The 22473-nt window shown below is 39.7% G+C and overlaps 1 protein-coding gene across 1 annotated transcript; it reads right to left on the reverse strand.

Annotated features, from left to right (window-relative positions):
* Positions 1-132: 132 nt before the first annotated feature.
* On the reverse strand, positions 133-22403 carry LOC113034519 (leucine-rich repeat-containing protein 1). Its single transcript, XM_026189148.2, has 14 exons — positions 21696-22403; positions 12651-12768; positions 12145-12223; positions 11188-11277; positions 8763-8819; positions 8607-8670; positions 8059-8133; positions 7723-7867; positions 6628-6746; positions 5453-5536; positions 3887-4002; positions 3201-3367; positions 2030-2172; positions 133-1560 (listed from the first exon to the last, which is right to left on the reverse strand). Exons 1-14 carry the CDS (start codon positions 21852-21854, stop codon positions 1402-1404), a joined length of 1575 nt encoding a protein of 524 aa, XP_026044933.1. The 5' UTR covers positions 21855-22403; the 3' UTR covers positions 133-1401.
* Between the last annotated feature and the right edge of the window lie 70 nt (positions 22404-22473).

The following is a 22473-nucleotide window of genomic DNA, read 5'->3' on the forward strand; positions in this document are numbered from 1 at the left end:
ATATATTATTTTCGGACAGGGAGATAGATCCCACCAAATGTATTTCAATTAAAAAAAAAAAAAGAAAATATTAAATTGTAATCTGAATTATACAGGGTGACTAATGAAATTAAAGGAAAAACAAACATATCGTTTAGTGTTGCACTCATTTTATTGATCAGTGGTTAGAAAGTCATCCAAATCCCCAGGCTCACCACCTATTTGAGATCTGTTTTGTGCAGTTTGATCAGAAAACAGCTAAAAACATTAAAACCAACATTTGAACCAATTTCCCTGGTCCACTTTTTTCAGTTTAAAAACAAAATGATACAGCTGATCGTGTACCATCTCAAGAACAGGATTTGAGCAAAGCTGAAAAGTGTATTGAAAAGGAACTTTATCAACTACATTTGTAAAGAATGCCGACACTGTGGTAAAAACCTCAAACTTCCAATGATTATTCTTGACAGTACTCTTTGTTAAAGACAAAGAAAAATACATCTGTTTTTGGCATCTATTTGAAAAAGATTGCAAAGCAGTGAAGCACAGCACATATTATAATAAGATAGCATTTTTACTTCTGCATAGTTACATTGCAGATGCGTAATTCAAATTTAGTGTGCAGTACTTAAATCCAAACTAAATTAATCTATTTATTTCCAAAATTATGGGTCTAGATGTTTCATAGATTAATATGAGGATCCAAGGCCATCCACTCATCCGATCACAGTTATATTGGTTGAATAAGACATAAGTGACTGTGTTTTGTTCATTGCTTTGATTTAAACCAAGAAAAACAAAGAAAGACAAATGTACCACGTTTGCAAAAGGGGAAAAAAAGTTTTGAAATTGCAAATGATTAAGAAATTTGCTATACATTTTATTTACATCTGAGCTGCCAAAAAGTATAAAAGTATCAATATTCACAAGAGTATGTACAATAATCCTTAATCAGTAGGTCCAAAAAAAAAAAAAAAATCCTGGTTTGTTTGCCCAAAAGGTAAAAAGAAGTATTCACCCAGTGTTTTAAAAAATATATAGAACATATATATAATAATACATTTAAAAGGTTTGACCACATTGATAAAGACTTATAATAGTGCAACTACCTAAATTATATTCTTAAAATGAGCCATTTAAAAAAGTAATAAATCTCTAAAATGTCTTTTAAAAGGAGTCTCTCTGTGCAGAAAATTCCTGTGGACAATAATTTTTTTAAAAATTGAAGGCACAGCAGCCCTGGTAGACTGAGTGGGATTTACACAGGACTGGAGATAGAGTAAGGTTACAGGCGCCCTAGGGTTTAATCACAGGAGGGGTAGGCCACACCAGGGTTTGTAGGTAAAGGAGAAAAGGGGTAACTGGGTTGTGCAGGACAACACGGCGAGACACAGGAGGTAAAAGACATTTCTGAAGTAAAGGTCACACAGACGTGGTCACGCTGTCCGCAGCGTTATTGACCTCATTTTTGTTGGAGTCCAGCCCTTTGGCGGCATTCATGTCGTTGCGGAGGTTCTCTGCTGCTCTCTTCATACTTTTCAGCTGGTCGGGGTGAGGCGTGGCCCGCCGAAGTAGTGTTCCCTGTGTAGATGAAACAGAATCTAATTAGTGGGATGCTTTTTAAAATCTGCTTAAATTGCCTTGGAGAGAGCTGAAGAACAATGTTTACATGACAGCAGACTGTGATGCTCGATGCACGTGCCTTGCATTCATGATTTGTCAAAATAATATCCCAGAAAACATTATTATTATTATTATTTGCAGTAATTTGTAGCACTTTAGCATGACTGTCCTACCCCAAGGCTGTGGATATAAAACGATCAGAGTTCCTGAAAAAGCCGCTTGAGGCAATCCCCATAACCTTATTTATGGCATATTTAATACAGATGAGGACATATACCCATTAAAATCTATGGAAACTAAGCTAACCAAGCTTGCTTCTTGGTAAAGCTTGCTAAATAATTAAATTGTGCTCAAATGTTCAAATCTTGCTTTAAAAATGGGAGTTCTAAGATTGCATCCATCTTTTATATGCAGCCTATGGACTCACCGGATCGTCGTCATCGTCGACATCATCTCCATCTACGAAGTGAATGACGCTGGTCCTGTTCACGGCGTTGTTGTCCCATGTTTCGTTAGCAATGTCATTCACCAGGCTCTCCATACCTCCGCAGCGAGCAAGATTATCAGAGCCTGGGGTTGTTTTTAAAACAAACAGCATATTTAATATTACTGGAATTCACATAAAAATGTTAGTACAAGCTAAAAGCAAACATGTCAATAGATCAAAATCAGTATGGCTACGATTACTTCTGCAATGTTTGCAATCTGCAAACACAAGAAATAAAAGCTGTCCAGTGCTAATGAGTGAGCCTGAAACTGTCAGATCACCATTTCAAATCTGAGCTTAGTCACAGGCTTACAGCAACACAATCTTCCCTGCCCCCAACCTCAGCCTCACTTTCCCCACTTCCGCCAGCTTTATAGCTGCATTTCTCTGACAGGAGACATGCAGCACTTCTCAAAATCAACGGATGGATGAATTTGCTAATTATTTTTGCTGGCAGAAAACAACATGAAAAATAAAGTGATCAGCAAGCATATCACAAATATTTACAAATCTGTGTGAAAATCTGTCAATGACAGGACAAAAAAAAAGAAAAAATTACAATAATCTGCTGTATCAGGCAGCGATAGAGCCAGCCGTCAGCAGCATGTCTGTACCCAGTTTGTGAGCTTTTAATGGCAGCAAGCCAGGCGCTTTTAAGCCTCTTTAGCTGTCCAATCCACAACATTTCTGAAAAACATATTGAAAGAGGGCCTCAAGGGACAAGAGAGGGCCTGACCTGTTATAGGCGCTGTGATCCCTTACAGGACCTTATAATCGACAGATACTGCAGGAAGGGATCAGAGGCTGCAGAACACACTGTGCTCCTCCGAGCAGATCATGTGATAATGTCACGAAAACTGCAGGAGACTGTACAAGACTTAACGATGAACATTACTAAAAATGTCTCAGAGCGAGCACAGAGTTATTTCACTCTGGACGAAGCCCATCACTTTAAGAGCACGGAGACGCTGATCCACTTCTATGTTTATTCACACAAAGTTCTCACATGCAAAGAAGCAGAGTGATTTCAATCAACCAGTGAGAAAAATGTTTTTCTCTACACTCAAACCTCCATAATTATCTCAGGCTTATACTCGATGAATAACATTACCTTTGTCATCACTTGGCTGTTGAGGGAGCAGCACGCAGGTAAGCACCTTCTCGCCTGACTTAGGGTCCTGATCAGTCTGAAAGGTGAGGAGCGGCTGCGACTGGTTTTCTGACAGCCATAAGGCCTTCAGCTGTAGCGTCGTCAGAGAAAGCGGTAGGTGGGTGAGCCTGAAAAACAAACAGGAAATAAATCACTGCCCACACAACCTCCCCACCTCCAAGATACCTCCTGGTTATTATTTCCAAAACATACACACTGCTGTGGGCACAGTGTGAATTAGTAAAGGTGTCACATTTGGATGAGGTACATGGCAGTTGTTTTATTTATGTGGAGGAGGGAAAACACTCTCCAGACACAGAGGTGAACGTGTCTTTGTGTGACTCAAGCTGCAGATATCTGCAGCTTTCATTCTAGACAAAGCTGGGAGCTATACAGGTACAGGCAGGGAAATAAAGGTCAAAACAACCTCTGACTAACTGAATAACATGGTCAAAATATCAGGATGATCTTCAGGGATTAGCAGGCCGAAACCAAGTATTTAATTATAAAACAGCATCATAAAAATGAAACACAAACCATGTTTTTGCTACTTATTATGAAATGTTTTTTGTTTTTGTTTTGTTTTTTTAATCGAGATGGAATAAACTAACAATCTGACTTTGCCAGCTCGAGATAAATGAACCTACCGGTTCCCAGACACGTCGAGCACGTGCAGCTCTGTGGCTTGCGACAGCTCTGACGGTATCCTCGTCAGCCTGTTCTCCCGTACGCAGAAGACATTCAGACTACTGCAGCCGCCAATCTTAATAACAGGAGACACAACAACAACGTGATTAGGCTGCCGGCACTTCAAAGTTAAAATGATTAATCATAAGTAAACACACGCACACAAGACTGCCAATACAAGTTTGTCTTAATAGCTTTATGAATCCAGTCTGATGTTTTTCAACAATGCCACAGTAATAAAAAGCACGATAGATCTTTTGCCAGCATTTGGAAACTTTGTCCCCAGTTTAGTGATCTTGATGGAAGAACAATTACATGTCAATAAGATGTGGCAGAGTGGCCTAAAATTAGGAACAATTAGGCCTGGTAGCCAGAGAAAACAATGTGCCGGCTGAACTCCAGCTACAATATATTTATCAGCACAGACTAACCAGTACAGGTTAGAACCAATCGGGCTAAAAGATGCAGGGTAAAGTAAATGGCTAAAGGTGCTAAAAGCAATTACACGCAAGAAGAGTAAGAAACTTTCAAATTTACTGAGCTACTTGCGTATGTGTGAGCAAGAATAAGCAAAAACAACCAAATGTGCTGGTTTCCATCCAAGCAGATCCAGGAGAAACGGTTGTGCACCTAATAATCAATTAATAGAGTCAATAAAGTTAATACAACTGGGCCAATGGTGGAGCTATTCACACACACACACAATCCGGTGCAAAACAAGAACATGACGACGAAACACAACGTGACACAATAATTATCGATCACCTTGTGTTTATATTCGACTGAAGCCAACATCCTAATTGAAAATAAAATCTGATTAATTGTCCAGCCCTAGCCAGTGATCAAGTAGCTGAGCAAAGCTCAAATCAATACACACGCCACAGTAACACTGTCCCTGTTAGACATGTCATGCAATGCAAAACAGTGATACCATGGATTCATTATCTAGGCCAAGTGTGCCTACTGTTATTTTTCCCCAAACACTGCAGGCTTTGCATCATTTAGACACAGGGGCATTGTCCAACATTTCAAGAAGCCTTTCAGATGAAGCTTTAAACTAAGCGAGCCTTCACTTACGCAGACAAGAGGTTAGAGAAGAATGTCGCATGCAAACACAAAGGACACACTGAGACAGAGCTGAAGCTGAACAAACCGGGGGGCCGAGCAGTAAAAATGAAATGAGAGAGCACCACAAGCAAGAGCATTGTCCAGTCAAATGTGAATGAACCTCGGTTTGAGCTTTAACTCCCTCATAACAGTTGCAGAAAAGCATCATATTACAATAATGGCAGTCTGGCTTAACCACATTACATCATTGTGTACAAAACAGATTCGGTTTCAATTTCCGCTCTAACCTGTGCAAACAAGTGACAAAACCAGTAACAGCAAAGGCCCAAGAGATCCATATCTGTGTCACTTACCAGCAAAGAAAGGAAGTGCTTCAGTGCGGCTATAAACTTGAATAAGCAGTTTGCCAGCTTGCTCTTAAAACGCCAGCATTGTCAGGTGGCATAAAAGAAGCTTACCTCCTTGGGTAACGACAGTAGCTGGTTTCTGTCACAGTTCAGGTGAAACAGTCGCTTTAACTTTCCAATACTCCTCGGCAAGCTCTGTAATTATAAACCAAAACAAAAATTAGAGGAAACATCAGCGTCTGCTCGGTTTTACATTAAATAGAAATATTTATTTCTCTCAATACTAAGCAACTTATCAATTTATCCATAAAACAAGGACAATAAAGTCAAATTATCCATGTAGTGCTTTCATGCACTGTGTTGCCCACGTTGTCATGTCATTTACACACAAAACAACAACATAAAAACAGGCCGACTTATCAGTGGTGATGATGTGTACAATACTTTCTGTTTCACTGGTTGCTTCCACTGTGTGCAGGGTGTGCATCCTGAGAAGCCTAACTGTAATCAGTTTGTCCATCTCCTTCATGTCTCCAAAGAAAAAAATATCTTAAATCTGGTTTATGCATTCAGGCATAATAATCAGAATAAGGAAGAAAGATCATTTTAGTGATTTTGAAGGTGGCATGGCTGCATTTCAGAAACTGCAGATCCATTGGGAATTTCCCACATACCAATGTCTATGGATTACAGAGAATGGTCAGACTGCTTCAAGCTGTTAAGAAGGCAACACAAACTCAAATAACCACTCGTTACAAGGTATACAGAAGTGCATCTGAGGTTGAACCTCAAAGCAGATGAGCTACAGCGGCAGAAGACCACACCAGGTGCCGCTCCATACAGCTAAGAACAGCAAACTAAGGCTGTCAGCACAAGCACAAGTCCACCCTGCCTTATTCAGGCTGATGACAAATGACTTTCGCAGTCTCCACATCTTAATCCAATACAGCATCTTTAGGATGTGGTGGAACGGGAGAGTCTCATTATGGACGTGCAGCTGAAAATTCAGCAGCAACTGTGTGATGCCACCATGTCAATATGGACCAAAATCTCAATGGCACATGTTTCCAGTACCTTGTTGAATCTATACCATGAAGAATTAAGACAGTTCTGGTACTAGCAAGGTGTACGTAATGAAGTGACCACTAAGTGTATATTTATTGGTAAATACTTAGTTTAAACATTTGTACAATAACCTTGGCTGTAGCCATTTTTCCATTAGACCATGAGCTCATTAATCTGTTTTTAAAGAGGATGCATGAAGCTGAAAAAGACCCCAAACAAACCTGTAGCTGGTTCTCTGTGAGCACAAGTTCAGTAAGACTTTCACAGTTGCCAATGCTCTCTGGAAGATACGCCAGTTGATTCTGATCAACTTTCAGTATAGAAAGTTTTCGTAGTTTTCCTACAGCGAGAGAAAATATATACATATGTTGAACATGATATACATTAAACAATATAAACCCTGTAAGCATTGAAAGGCAGTCAGTCAACTGAGGCATTTATATCAACATCAATCTTGGTGTTTGCATATTTATCTGTATCTTCATGATAGTCATGTTCTAATCCAGCAGTCCCCAACCTTTTTTGCACCACGGACCGGTTTAATGTCAGACAATATTTTCACGGAGTGGCCTTTAAGGTGTCGCGGATAAATACAACAAAATAAAATAATACGACCAAGACAAAAACTGTGGTATTTTTGGTAAATATAATAATAAAGGCAAATGTACTGTGTAATTGTGTAACTTTATTAGCAGCGTCCTCCTGAAATGCGCCAACAACATTGAGAGTAACATCTTCCTCTCTTCCCCTTAATTCTCTCTGGTCGCTATGGTAACGTGTAAATATTTCTTTCAAAATAAGACACACAACTACAACGTGGGAAAAGACCCAGGGAAACAGAGTTAACAATAAAAATCCTGATAACCATAAATTTCACATCTGAGCCTCAACTCTCGCGGCCTGGTTCCAAACGACTCAAGGACCAGCCCGGAGATTGGGGACCGCTGCTCTAAGGCAACTGGTATAAATGCGGACAAAAGTCACCCTTCATCCTGCTCTGCGTGTGTGTGTAGCTCAGCCCCACCTTTGTCAAACAGACAGGGTTAGAGTTAGACCTACAGTTGTTATTGGCTGTTGGTGACACACCTACTGCCCAAAAGGTTTAAGGTCAGAAACATCTCAAACACACCAAGAATACGACGACAGGCAAAGATGATTTCTCTGCTCGCTTTAACACACCTCTGGTGGATCATAAGTCATGGCTAATTGTGTTTTATTATTATACATTTAAAAACATAAGAGACCCAAGAACATTTGTGAACCACATATTATGTTTCAGATTTATTACAATCATGCTGACAAATTCATATGCATACCAATGCTTTCTGGTAGAGAATCAATGTTGTTCTGAGATACTAGCAGGTCAGTGAGTGACACCAGGCCTCCCATCTCCTCTGGAAGTTTCTCCAGTTTGTTTTCTGATACATCCAGACACAGCAGGCTTTTGATGTTGCCCAGTTCCTAAGATTCACAGCAAAAACTTGTGTATGTTAAAATAATACAACGGCAAACCTGATCAAGGAGTAGGAACAGAGACAGTCTTTTTCTAAACTTTATATATGTAACAGTATGCAAATGACAGTGGTTTTATGATTAGCAGTAAGACTGGAACAGACTGTAAAACATAGACATGAAATGCATGATTAGCTTACTGCAGGTATTTCTGTCAAGTGGTTTCCATCCAGCCACAAGTCCTTCAAACTGACAAGGTGGCCTATTGACTTAGGCTGCGTGGGAGGAATAAATGCAGGAACCATAAGAGCCAGGAAAATATAAAAGAGAAAGAGACAAAAAAGGGACAAAGCAGAAAAAGCCATCTCAGTTATTTGCTTTAAACTGAACATGAGTTTCCCTCCGATACAATGCTGCTTGCTTTAATATGACTGCACCTGTTATGCTGCTTTTTGGCAAAATAGCAAAGAGCCCATTCAAATTTCTAAACACAATCTCCATTAGACAATTCTTGGCAGCTCATCCTTGCATGATCTGCCAGTACCTCATTCACCATCGGAGTTAAACCTCTCACATAAGATTACAACTTAAAACCAAAGCTGAAAACAGATGGCCATCCTCCCATCTGCACGATAAGAGGTGAAAGCTGTTCTCGAGGGATGCTAATCTGCTCGGACATGACAAGAACGAGGCAAAGAGAAAAGTTGTGTTTTTGGCATTCTTCTGGGTTAAAACAAAAAAACCTCACCAAAGAGTAGAGTTCATTGTTGCCTAGGTCGAGTTCTTCAAGTTTATGAAGCTGTGATAATGACCTGTGGATGACACGTGCAAGACAAGTTAAAAAAAAAAAATAGAAAAATGCTTAAGAACGCATGCATATCCACATAAAGCAATGAGTACTCACTCTGGTAGGAATTGCAATATATTTTCTCTGAGTTCTAGTGATACCAAATTGGTGAGGCTGCAATGACAGGTAAAAAAGAAAGATGATTACATGTTACTCTGAGTGTTTTTAAAACAATGAGTTTAAATGACAGTTAAAAATGGCCACAGACAGTCTTTTTGCAATCAGACATCTGAAAACAGGAAGTAGTTTGGAGGTGTGTCCATCTTATCGAGGCTGTAAAATTGCAGCAGGATAAACAACGTCTGAATACTTTAAATGAAGAGCAAAAAAACAGAGACATCGCAGACCAAAGGACAGGGTTGTCATCTGGCCATTCATGTATGCCTTTGTGCTATACATGCACCTAGCTGATACAGGATTTTATAACAGTAGCCGTCTAGAACAGTACAAAGTCTATGTTGTTTACGAGAAGTAACTCTAAATAGGTTAGACTTTGTGTGTTATTAGTGATGGACCAAGAAGACGACGCCTTTTACAGCACACCCTTGACTGAAACGCCAAGCCGGCATTCCTTGCATGTTAGCAATTTCACTGTGGAAAACTACAGACACAGCAGCAAATAAATTAATTTATGCAAAGCTCCAATACTGCTGCTAGTTTTCATTCACCTTGCTTCCACCGCAGCAGATCACTAAAACCAGATATTAAAAAGACAAAAGAAAATCTTCCCAATTCCAGCACACTGTGTCTGAGATTCGATTTAAAACACGCCACCTTACTGCTCAACTCTCTGATTTCTGTGCGTGCCATTTCACATCAGCAAACACTCCCATCTCACAAGATAAACCGCTGCTGCCGTGTAACCCCTTGGACATTTATCTTATCTACTTCTAAAAAACCAAGGCATCCTGTTCCAGCTGCGCTATGGTTTTCATTACCTTCTCCTTTTGACAGAGAGCAGGCCTTAAGCCATTGTGTTAAGCGAGATAAAATATTGGACATATGTGCGGAACATGCCGTACCATGAGGCAGAAAGAGGGGGGAGAGGCAATCCTAAGAGTTTGTGCAATCACAATTCTTAACTTTTTTCCCATAAAGATGACATCTGATTGCCTCCCCTATACCCTCAAAAACAAGTTTGACACCTCAATATGAACTGTATTGACAAAGACTCGGTTTGTTGATCACTTGAAAAGCTTCTGGGTTGCTGCATAGGCATTGTGTGTTATAAGCAGACCTGGAATATGACAGAAGCCGCTCAGTTCACAAAGGAGCTTTAAGAGTTACTCCTAGCAGGCTTTGACCCAAGACCATCACCATATGAGCATTCATCTTCTTTATCTTAAAGGAATAACTAATTGCATGAAGACACCACAGCACCACCTGGAATTTGGAAAGTTTTTTTCTTGTCTGTTTTTTTTTTTTTTTTTGAGACCCAGAGCGAGATGCAAAATGAAAACCTGGCAGAGAACCGTTCTTGAGAAAAACAGTCAAACAGCTTCACACATCTGGAATAATCCTATCCCTGTCAGGCCTCCAATTCAGTTTACCTTAAAATACCAAACCTCTACTAAAATATCTCCTGTGGCACTCTGACCTGAAAGCAAATAGCTTTGTTATTAAATTCAATTAGAACTGATCTCAATGTTTAAAAGGGGACCCCACGGGACTGAGAATGTTGGCAGGCATGCCTTTAACTACTCTGGATTATATGCCATCTCCAAACAAGCATTTTTGCCTTTTATGAACAAAGGCAAAAGACGCTAACTGATGAGTTGGTAAGGAGTAATGTGGTTGGTATGTTCGCCTGTGAGATACGGTGAGATGGAGGAGATTCTGAAGAAGGCGAAATGACAGCAAAAGGAGATATTGAAAATGAAACCTGCTTCTATGTTTCTAATGGTGTTTACTGTGTAACCTTTGAACAGTGGGAGGTAGAATAATGACCTGGGAGCATCACAGATTTTGAAATGCTTTCCAGAAGGAACATACTGTGTGTTAATTAGCTGTGTAGGAGGCCAACCTCGACAATTTGCCACTAGACAAAGTTATCACGCAGAGAAGTGGCACCCTAAAGGAATACTTTGGAGCTTTGTGTGTTTTAAAGTAAAAATGTTGTTGCTTATGCTAAGTGCTTTGTTTGAGCAGAGTAACTGACAAACCCCATAATTGAAGTTGCCATTAAAACAACAGAAATATGTGCCTTTTGTTACAGTAATTATCAAATTCCTTTCTGGCAAGATCACAAAGACTAAAGCAAGGTATGTGACTTGAAAATGCAAAGGGAGGCAGGTGAGATATTATCAAACACTAGTCTCCCTTAAACTGGATAAACATCAGTCTACCAGTGCATCGAACCCTCAGTGGGCTTAGAAAGATTCAGGTTCATCCTTAACAGAGTATGTTACCATTAGACACACTTCAGATTTCATGATAAAATCTATATACTTTAACTTTTACATACTTGTGCTAAATCACTTACTTTCCAATATTTTCTGGAAGCACTTGCAATGAAATGTCATTGATGGAAAGGCAGGTTAAATTCCTCAGCTCCGTGAAGCTTTCAGGTAACCTGGATGAACAAACAACAAGACACAAAGTGAATCCATGAGAATTAACAGTATAATTTGATCCAGACATTTCAATCATTCAGACAGTATTGTTTAGCATTGATGACCCTGATGCCATTATCTGTGTTTGCTGCTTATCATCTCTGCCCTCAGATTGGCTCTTTTTATATTAAACAAAAGACCATATGCAACCTTAAGCTTAGGTGTTATTATGTGTATGCATATCCAAAATATACACACACCAGTTTGGGCTTTATTGCTCCATTGAATTTATGACTGATAACCAAATGATGTCACATTCCTGTAAAGCCACAGTCCACAGTCCAGTCATCCCTGGGGTGTTACTATTAACCTGTTAAAATAGGGCTGATGTAGAATGAAGAGTGGGAAATTAGGTTACTACTCTGGAAAGTAGTGTTCTGTGTGTGTGTGTGTGTGTGTGTGTGTGTGTGTGTGTGTGTGTGTGTGTGTGTGTGTGTGTGTGTGTGTGCGTGTGTGTACTTTAACAGTATTGAACACCAAAGCGTCACTATTACTTCCTAAACTTGTGTGGCTTTGTGCCCCTGCTGAGGTGCAAATTAGACATGATCTCACCCACACATGGAAAAGCAGAGTATGGGAAATATGCAATCTGCCAGGTATATAAATATTACTAATGTTACTAACAGCAGAGAGGTTAACACCACACAATGCAGAAAATGAAATTTTATATGTATATATATATATATATATATATATATAAATAAAATATTTCATATAAAAATAAACACATATGAAATGTACCATTTGAAAAGCCTTGAATGCAGACTGTTGTAAAAGTATTAAAAATAATCACAGGTAAAGTTTTTTAAAGTATGTCAAATTCTTACTTTGTTAATGGATTTCCACTGAAATCAGCCACTTGGAGAGCTTTGCAGTTTGAAATGCTCTCTGGAATGCCCAAAATATCTGAACAAGAGAAAATATGTTAATTATAACACTGCTCATTGACTGCAATTGGGTCTTAAAATGTGCCAACTTAAAAAAAAAAAAGAAAAGTACATAAGTGAAATAATAAGTGTTTTTATGTAGAACAAAGCTGTTTAAGCTGTCTCTGAACTTAAGAGGTCTTTACAGCTACAGCTGAGAAAGGCTTGCTCTGTTACAGAAGGAACCTCACCAGTATATCAAAAAGAATAAGTCAATTAATCTTTAAATTTGTTTGTGGCATTAGTTTTTGTAATGGCAATTAAATATGTGAGTGCAATTCTTTTTCTGAGCTCTTCTGTGTAAAAACCTGTTCTAGCAGTGACAGATGAAACGTCTCTGAACATGTTTACTTGTGTTGTTATTTTGTGGTTTAGCCATGTGATATACCAGTGTTTACTCTGCTTACCATTTCGAGAGACATCCAGTTCTACCAGCTGCATTAAGTTGGCTATTTCAGATGGAATTGTGTGGATCTCATTGTCACTCAGGCCAAGTTTTCTAAGTTTCGCCAGCTGGAAAAATTGCTGAAAGATGGAAGGGAGGAAAACATCGATTTATTAATAGGCTTCAAGATATTTAACATTCAAATTACACAACCTGGTCAAAGATTCATTCTTGTATGAATTCAATTCATGTCAGTTCTATTTATTTATACAGTGCCAAATCACATCAACAGTTGCGTCAATGCGCTTTATATTGTAAGGTTGACCCTTTAATAATACAATAGAGAAAACAAAATCATATGGCCCCTATGACCAAGCACTTTGGCGACAGCGGGAAGGAAAAACTCCCTTTTAACAGGAAGAAACCTCTAGCAGAACCACCTTCAGGTAAGGGCGGCCATCTGCCGTAACCGGTTGGGGTGAGGGGAGGAGGACAGAACAAAAAACATGTTGTGGAAGAGAGCCAGAGATGAATAATAAGTGATGATTAAACTGTACGACACTGGATTACAAAATTAATAAAAACAAAAACAGTCAGAGAGCTTTTTATTTTTGGAAGATGGCTACTTTTGCCACAATGTCACAACAAGAGACTAAATGCATTTTTACTTCCGTTCAATTTGTATAGTGCCAAATCACAACAAATGTTGCCTTCATTCCTCAATTGCTGTAAGACAACAAGAAAACCTCAACCCCAATAGAGAGAAAACCTCAACAATCAGATGATCACTATAAGGACGAACTACACAACTGTAGGAAGGAAAAACTGAATACTGAAGGAGGTTTTATTTTCAAGAACGCAATTGTTAAATCCTTTAAAATCTGTTATTCTGATCTTTCACATGTTTGATTTTGTACTGCAGAAACTCACACAAAAGCCACTATCCCTGTCCCCCACGCTTAACATCAAGTAGTTTTCTGTGTCTTGAAATATTTGATGACTTAAGTCTGTCATGATAAATATACGGCTCTCCTATCACAAACAACTTTACAGACCTTTGCCAGGGTTGTGTCACAGCTGTAAATAATAAAATGAAGAAAGCTGAACATATTTAGCGGTTTCTAGAACTTTGGGTTGTTATGGTGGTTCACTGTCGGGGCTTACTGGGACACAGAATAGAGCCAACGTTAACCTCCTAGGACCTGGTGTCCACATATGTAGACATCTACACCAAAATACTTAATTTTTCTCTATAAGGGCCTGATATCCACTTACGAGAACATTATACTGCCACTGTTCAATCAAAATTTGAAATGAATGTCCTCATATGTGGATCTCATTTTTCTCAAAAACAAAAATTAGGTTTAAAAAACAAACAAACAAACTGGTAATTCTTTGTTTTTACATTCTTTAGGTCCCAATCAACCCAAATAGCAAAGAAAAAATAAAAATTCATGCAATGAAAGAGTTCAGGTCTTAGGAGGTTAATGGTATTAACATCTGTGTTTTCTCTAGTATGACACATCAAAATGTCTGCTTATTGTTTGTCATGTGTCTACTTAAGCTGAGGTGTTTGAAAAGTAAGCAGCACATGACAAGAAACTTGAACGAAAACAAAACGGCTACTAGCAACCACTCAGAAAAAGTCTTGTAAAGAGGGAGAACTCAAATACAATGAAAAATATGTGCTGCTCATTATGACTCTTCCATCAACTTGCTACTGTAAAAAAAAATTATTTACACTATTATTTTATTCCAACTTAATGAAAAATAATTGTTTCATTGTTAGAAATTTGTTACATAGTAGAAACATTCCCTGACACAGAAAAAGTAACAAAACTGAATCAAATTAAAATGAAAATAATTTAAAAGCCTATGTTTTAGTGACTTTAGTCACATTTGTCAACACAACCTGCCTGAGGTCTGCTCCAGAGAGCAGGTTTAGCTTAAACTTTGAGTTTTGGCAAGAGAACTGTAGACTTTCCAGAAAGAGTATTAACTTAAACTACAACTCTTTTGAACTCCTCCCGATGCATTTGTCTGACCCACTGTTTTTATTTCCTCATTCAATTCGGTTCAGTTAGGTTTTATTTATATAGTGCCAAATCACAACAATAGTCCCCTCAATGTGCTTAATACTGTATGGTAAACATGCTACAATAATACAGAGAAAACCCCAGCAATCAACCAACCACTTAGGCTCAGGGAGGGGCAGCCACCTGCCATGATCGGCTGGGGATGAGGAGAGGAAGACAGCACAGAAGACACTGCAGAGAGCCAGAGATTAATAATAACTAAAGATTAAATGCAAAGTGGTGTACAAACACATTCATACAATCGATTTGTAAACTCATATCAGAGTGCATTAACTAATTAATTAAGAAATGTACATCTTTGCAAACACTGAAATCCCAGTTAGATGTTAGTTTTCTAGGACAGGACAGTGATGGTGATCACTGGGCATTGTAGATTTATTATAAGGTTGGCACAAAATCTATAGGTTGCGCTTTCAAACGCTGTGCTTGCGTACAGTAAGGCAGCGGTCAGGCTGTGAGCCATTTCCTCTGTGCTGAACCTTCTACTATCCATTACTATGTGTTATTCGCTGTGTAGATAATACAAACCTATATGAAACTTCAGACACGTAAACACTGATAAGGAGTGACTGTCACCATGTTGGATAAATTCCTGTCATAGTAGGAATTTTGTTGAAGATGATGTAACGCAATCCTGGTCACGCAAGCCTAGAGACCAGTCAGCCTACCCTTGGCAAAGTCCGGTCACTAAGGAAAAATGTGTAATCCCCAGCGGGTTGGCGAGTGGTTGCTAGCTGTCATTAGGTGAAATTAGCAGCAAAACGGGAGCTGCACCAAAAAACCGGAGGTGAAATAAATTATATAACTCTTTTTCTTGTATTTTAAAGATAAACATTGTGGTCCCCACTGACATACAGTCACATTTACAGTTTCACAGGAGTAAAATGGAGGCTCTGATGTTTATTTACCTGCAAACAGTCAATCTTTGAGCTCCATTTTAAAAATTTCCCCCGTGCTGTTTAACTCAGGGTGATCATACTAAAAGCAGAGTCCGAGCTCAGAAGTTCAGGATCAGACTCCGGGTTTGTTAACTTTGCTTTCTGGTGCAGGTCTGCTTTGGTACAGACGTTTATTGAAACTTGGGATGTCTGTGTGACTGTAAGCCTGTTTGCACTGTAATATCAACTCACCCCTAACAAATACCATCCATTCACATAAATAATTCAAAAGACTAAAACAAATACTGAAAGTAATGAATTAGCTGGTCCTAAACTGAATGGAAATAAAAACTCCAAACACAATATGAATTAACAAAAGAAATAAAATAAACAACTATTAAAACACTGATTACCTTAAAACAGTTAAAGCAAAATAGAAAATACCGACAGGCTACGTTCACCACAGGCCCCTCCGATCTTTTTTGTGTCCTTCAGACTATGATATTAGACATGAGGTCAAAAAAGAAAGAAAGATCCAGCCAGCACACTTCTTTACAATGCAAAAATCAATTATCACAGGCACATACTTGACAGCCATAACAAGAACAGGCAGAGCCTTGAATGTGTGTGTGTGTGTGTGTGTGTGTGTGTGTGTGTGTGTGTGGGGGGGGGGGGGGGGGGGGGGGGGTCTCTTAATGTTTTGGCATGAACTAAATAACTCTTGATCTTCCCCCCTGGGCTTTGTGAGTTAAAGGTGTGCCAAGAGGCCAGGAGGGTTTCATCCACTTTGTACATATCATTTAAATCAACCAACCACTTCTTCTCTTTTGAGCTGCATGTCCGGTTTGTTCCAAACACATTAGGTTCGCTGTATTTGAACTTCAATGTAAAAATGCCTCACAATTGTAATCCACTGAAAACTACATGAATTCTTACTGCAGCTGCTTAGTACAAACTTTTTGGCTACTCATTTCATTAACAAAACATTTAGGATAACAATTCTCTTATTTGAAGAGAAAACCTGCAGGCTATGGGAAAAATTTGTCTTTGCAGTTTAGAGGAAACTAGACAGTTGTTCCCCTTTGTTTGCAATGCCTGCAGCTTATGATTACCAAGTTAAACTTACCTGTCCAGCACATTACCAGCTTTAATGATTCCTGACTAATACTTAATAAATTGTGCCACTTCCTCAAAGTTAAACACCACCACCTTTAAACTGCATAAAGACTACAGATGCTATCTATGTGGATAAGCAATATAAAAAGCTGTAACCATAGGCAGCACCAAATACAATGATAATGTTATTGAGCTGCCAAATCAGCAGCAGATCTGATCTGAGTTACTGTCAGTGAGGTGTAAATGTGTTGCTCATTATCTACAGACCAAATCCAGATACAGATCACACTGTAATAATCCGTGCACAATAAATAAAACCCACGAGTCCAAAAGTCAAACTCCACCCTGTTGCAAAATGCACATGTTATTCCAAGCTCTTAAGGACATTTAAACACCTCTTAATCTGTCTTTTCAACACACAAACAAAGCTGATGTCCAATATATGTCTGATCTTTTGCATCCTAAATCCCTTCTTTTCACTTTCACTAAAAAACACATTTGTGTGGGTGAATTTTTTTTTCTGCCAAGCCAGTTCCTATATTACAAGTGGACACCTGGAGATTTGTCATGTTTCCAACCAGGAAACTAACTGAAAGTTTAACACGTTTGGAAAAAAACATTTTTTAAACTCAATTATAGCGTGTGTTTTTCTCTATCCGACTTCCTCCTGTGTAACTTTTATGACACAACAATCGACGCGGGAAGGACATACAGGTTCAATGTCAAGGATTCAGAACAGCTAAGGACAAAACAGATACAGCTTCATGGAAATCCTTTTAACAATAAAGACAATCAGAGTTAAAAGGGAGCAATGCAAAGCCGGTACCAGTGTTGTTACCACCTTTTATTTCAACTGTGACAGAGTCCTGCATTAACTGAAACCCTGACAACAAACCTGTTCTTCCTGTTGGTTTTTTCACGCTCCGCCCCAAACAATCACCCATGTATGAAACGCAAAAAACCAAAACAGGGCAAGTCAAGAAAACATTAACCATTCTCATGCAGTCCAAACCGACGTTTGAATCCTCAGGTTCACCTTCAGCAGCGCTAGTTAGAACATAAGCAGCAGTCTGAAGGGATTTTGTGGTAAAATGACTGCAATTGGGAAACATAATCACACAATTGCTTTACAATACCTTTGTTTATTTTAGTCTAGTCCATACAAACAACAGACTGCATTAAACTAACTTAACTATTACATGTTGACACACTTAGCAAAACTGACTGCCAGGCACAATCCTATAAGCACAGAAGCTTAAGTGAAAGACATGAGTGTCAAATGTGTTGTGGAGTCTAATTCACTGCAAAGTAGGCTATAGTATTATATATCGCAGCATAGGCGAGAGTTAAAACCGTCTCAACCGCATGTCAGACAGCCAACAACTGCACTACCTTTATGACAGTTCTTCCTGTAGATCACAGGATACTCAGAGCACAACTTTCTTTACCACTTAACTCGGGTCATAAACCCTGCAGCTTCCTGTCTCAGACCGGATATTGCTTCTTCCTTCCATCACCACAGTCACCGTGTCTGTATTTTCTGAACGAATGCACACCAGATCTCCAAAAGGTTACAGAGGCCAAAAACTAGTGCCTATTTTCACATTGTCACTCAATCTGCTGATTATGTACAGTAAAAAAACATATGAACCATGCTACTGTGACAGATTCACAGTGATCAAAAACAAGAACCAATTTTCACTGGACTAAAAGTTGACTGACTTATTAATCGATCTGCTTTCATTTATTCGGATTTAACAGTAGCCTGAAAGTCATCAAGTATTCTGGCTTCTCCTGTACGTGTCCTCGCAGGTTCATTTTCAGCTACCCATCAGGGCAGCATTGTCCTCAACTTTCTTGTTAAACTGCAAAACTGTTATTTTAATTTCCCAGTAAAGGCCAGATCGACCGCTCTTAGCTTTTCATATCAACGGCTGTCATCATAGTTTCTACTCTACTAAATGCTTTTTGTTTGTTTTTTTACATGTGGCTTGATAGTCTCTGTTTTGTGTCCGATATTACAAACTGATGCTTACACAGGTAAAGAACAAAAACATTCAAAGACCTTTAACAGAGTCACCGCTACCTCTGTGTCTTACAGTTTCAGTGAAGCTCAGTATGCTGGAAACTGCATTCATTTTTAAACTGGATAAACAGGCAAGTGCATTTCAACAGCCAGCTAGTCTTGCATTCCTATTCTGTCTCTGCAGGCAGTTTGTTCATTTGAATGCTGTTTACCAGCCAGCCTGATGTGTGTACTCTAAGAGCCAGCTGCTCAAAGGGAACTTTGAATACACAGACAGTCATGAGTTACAGTTTGCCAACTTAGTCGTGTACCTGGGCAACAAATAACACAGAAAACAATTAAAACAACAAAGAGAGAAGCAGGGCCTAACTATTAACCCTACTCACACAAACCCACGCTTCAGGTTCCTTGACTTAGTCAGCTGATCTGTCTTGGTAAAACTATGAAACCATCTGCTCAACTTGCCCCATCTTGTCACAGTAAAAACACACCTTTGCCGTTGTATCTTGCTATTAAAACTGCCTCGTGCATGTTTTTATCTGCCTGCTGTGTAAAAGCGACTTGAAATACGTTACTGTCAAGGCTCTGTAATGCCATTGTCAATACAATGATAACATTGGGGAGGCTTCAGTGCGATCAGTTAGCCACCTCCGAGGCAAATGTAATGAGATTGCGAGGTGCGCACTGGACTGGACGGATACAACAGTTTGCCCAGTCGAGCGTTTCTTGGGTTCTCTTGGCAAGCATTGATGACAACACTTTCAGTTGTCACCACGCAAATGATGCAACCCCTCCATCCCCTAAACATGCTTAAAATATTTGTGAACTAAGTGTAGAAATAGCTTAAATGTCACACAGTTCTGTCTCCACCGTCACAGTGAGATTACACCTGCTAACTGCATCCTGTCTGGTGCAAATATCCAGTCTGTCAAGTGTTGGGGATTTTTTTTTTCCCCTTTCTCTTTTTTGTGCATTTGTTTGTGGCTTTATCAGTCTGTACTTTACAATTCAGGTCATTGATTCATTATGACTTCATTAGAAAATGCTAGAACACACAATTGCTCTAGTGAAGCAACAACAAAACACATAATGCAGTCTTTGTTTTCAGACAGAATACCTGTTCCTGTGCTTTCTTCGATGGACAAAGTAAGCAGTGTGGCACAGCCATGGGAGGTTGCTCACATTATCTCTGTTCCATCACGTTTCTATGCTCATGCCAGACCCAAAAATATTCTTTCTGTGGTCTTTTCTTTCCTGCGTGGCTCTCTGAAAACTGCAGACCAAATCACTGTACATCCTGTTTAGATAACGTTCATCAGCTTTAAAAATGGCTACATCTCAGCTTTTTGACACAAGGAAGAAAGGTTGAGCAGAAAACTGCCCTCCAGAACCAAAGCTTTCCATCTGACCCACCGTGACTTCAGGAAGGTCTTGCTTGTCAGGAACAGCTGTAAACCCAATGAATTACTACTCCTAGGTTACAGCATGAACGAGTAACAATTTCTCCACCTTAAAATGTACTCAGAGCTGAACCAAGGGCACCTTCTAAAAACCAACTTTTCTGCTAAAGAGAATACTAATGTCAGGCGAGGTATCTTCAGCCAGAAAAGTCTACATGACCCATTCATGCGCTTGGGAAAAAACATGTAAATCTTCTGAGTAGTAATCCAGATCTCTAAGGTCACATGTAAACAGACTAGGATTGTGTATCCCAACTTCACCAAGAGTGTAAGTCACACTGAGAAGCCTGCAATCAAAATACGTGGTTGCTCTTAAAGGATGAAGGACCAGGACTTTAGTCATAATATCTAATGTCAGGGGGAAAAGCAGTTTGGCTTTACAGAACTTTTCAAGACAATCCATTAGTGACTCACTTGAGTGATTACATTCACGTACATATTAGTAAAACTTTGTGGATGTGTGGTCTCAGCATGATTGTTTCTCAATTCTGCTTCCTTTTTTTTGGAAAAGTAATCTGACAGCATCCCCTTGGTCTCTGCAAAATTGTGATATCAAGCTTGTGATAGGGCTATTTTTTTTTTCAAATTTGTATTAGCAGCAGATGAAGCATCAGCCATGATCATGACCAACCCACAGCAAAGATTGCTATTTTTAATGTCAAAGTACCCGTTTATGTTAGTTAGTGCTGCCAAGTTGTGCTATCAGATAGCCCTAAAACAATTCATTGTACATGCAGTGTCTCTTGACTAGTAGTCATAGTACAATACCCACTTACAGTGTTGATTGTCCTATCATTTATCTATTGTCTATTCCTGGTTTTATTACAAGCTACCTTATTGCCACAGACGGAAAATTATGATCTCCTCGCTGGAATTTTTATAGAGGTCTCAGTGCTTTTATCAGCAGACAGGTTGCTTCATTCGCCAACATATTTCCAAGGCCATTCAGCATTTGCATTAGAGAAGAGAAAAAACAGCTGTTTCGTTTAAAGAAGTGAATGCCTCTTCCTGCTTGGCAACCACATCCACATAAATGATGACTGCATTTCTCTTAATTAAAATCTGACATCCATACTCATGGATAAATATCAGCCTGGAGCAGCAGTGCTGTTTAACTCTATACTCCCAGGGGAAAATATACATAAGCTACATCATCTGCATGTATGGCTCTCTGTCATGCAGAAAGATACTACATGTAAGGAAAAAGCACAAACACAAAGGTCATCATAACCTGCCCAAACAGGTTCAGCAGTTCAGATAGTAGTATCAGCGCGATGAATATTTGAGAGCTTAAGTTTTAAGATTGTGAATCATAATTCTAGCTACCCTGCGGTGCAAATATGTATCTTTGGGGGAAATTTCCACCCTTACGGTGTCTCACTTTACTGATCTTGTGTAATTTTCGTGCCCGGATCCCACCTAGACGGGGTGCCAGATCAGCTCAGTTACCTGCCATTTAATTTAAACGAGCGGAAGCTGCTTTCTCCTTACCTTGGGCAAGTCTCGGAGTTGGTTGGCATCCAGCAACAGCTCCTCCAAACTCCGTCCGTAGCGAAAAATCTCATCGGGCACATAGAGCAGGGAGCAGTGGCGTTTATCGATCGTCTCGACATGACGGTTGCACCGCCACAGGGGTATACAGTTAAACATCACGGGGAAGGTGGAAATAAATCTCGTACCCGTGCGATAAAAGAAGCAGCGGGGAGGAGGAGATGGTGGAAGATGCAACAGATTGCTATGGCGGGACAGCCACCGACAAACACAAGCGAGGCGAAACTCGCAGGCAAGTAAACACCGAAACTCCCGCTGTAAGTCAGCCGCTGTAACGTTACCGAGCTAACGTTCCGCAGGTCGCGAGTAACATGGGTGCTCCAGTCCCCGTCGTAGGTTCACTTTGTAGTTTGCAGACACCTGTTTTTTCTCTCCACTCGGTTCCTCGTCCAACGTCCGCCTTTTTTAAAGCCCCCTCTTAAGCGTTAAACACACGGGCTACATCTCAGTGTAAAGGAGGGCGGCATTCTCGTGTGGTTTTTTTCTTTTTTTTTCGTCTCGTCCTGGAGTTAATTTCCTCTCCCGTCCTGTTTCTGACCCGGAAAATTCACTCCCTCATTCCAATCCTACGTCATCATTCCAGGCTGCTCCTCCCTCCGGTCCCTCCTCTGGATCCCGTCCCGCACGGGGCCGCCATGATAGGGCACAGATGACTGGCAGCGGCCCGGGGCGGGGGAAGGGCACCCACAGTGTAAACCCCGGACCTCAAGTATGTGAA

The sequence above is a fragment of the Astatotilapia calliptera genome, chromosome 13 (assembly GCF_964374335.1).
Source record: "Astatotilapia calliptera chromosome 13, fAstCal68.1, whole genome shotgun sequence".
NCBI classification, from domain to species: domain Eukaryota; kingdom Metazoa; phylum Chordata; class Actinopteri; order Cichliformes; family Cichlidae; genus Astatotilapia; species Astatotilapia calliptera.

Bases quoted from the DNA above. Each gene is read 5' to 3' on its own strand.
- LOC113034519 (XM_026189148.2), bottom strand. From the start codon at position 21,854: ATGTTTAACTGTATACCCCTGTGGCGGTGCAACCGTCATGTCGAGACG. The intron at 8,820-11,187 runs GTAAGTGATTTA...CTGTCATTGCAG, and splicing joins CTTCCAGAAAATATTGGAAA to CCTCACCAATTTGGTATCAC. The intron at 1,561-2,029 runs GTGAGTCCATAG...TCATCTACACAG, and splicing joins TCGACGATGACGACGATCCG to GGAACACTACTTCGGCGGGC.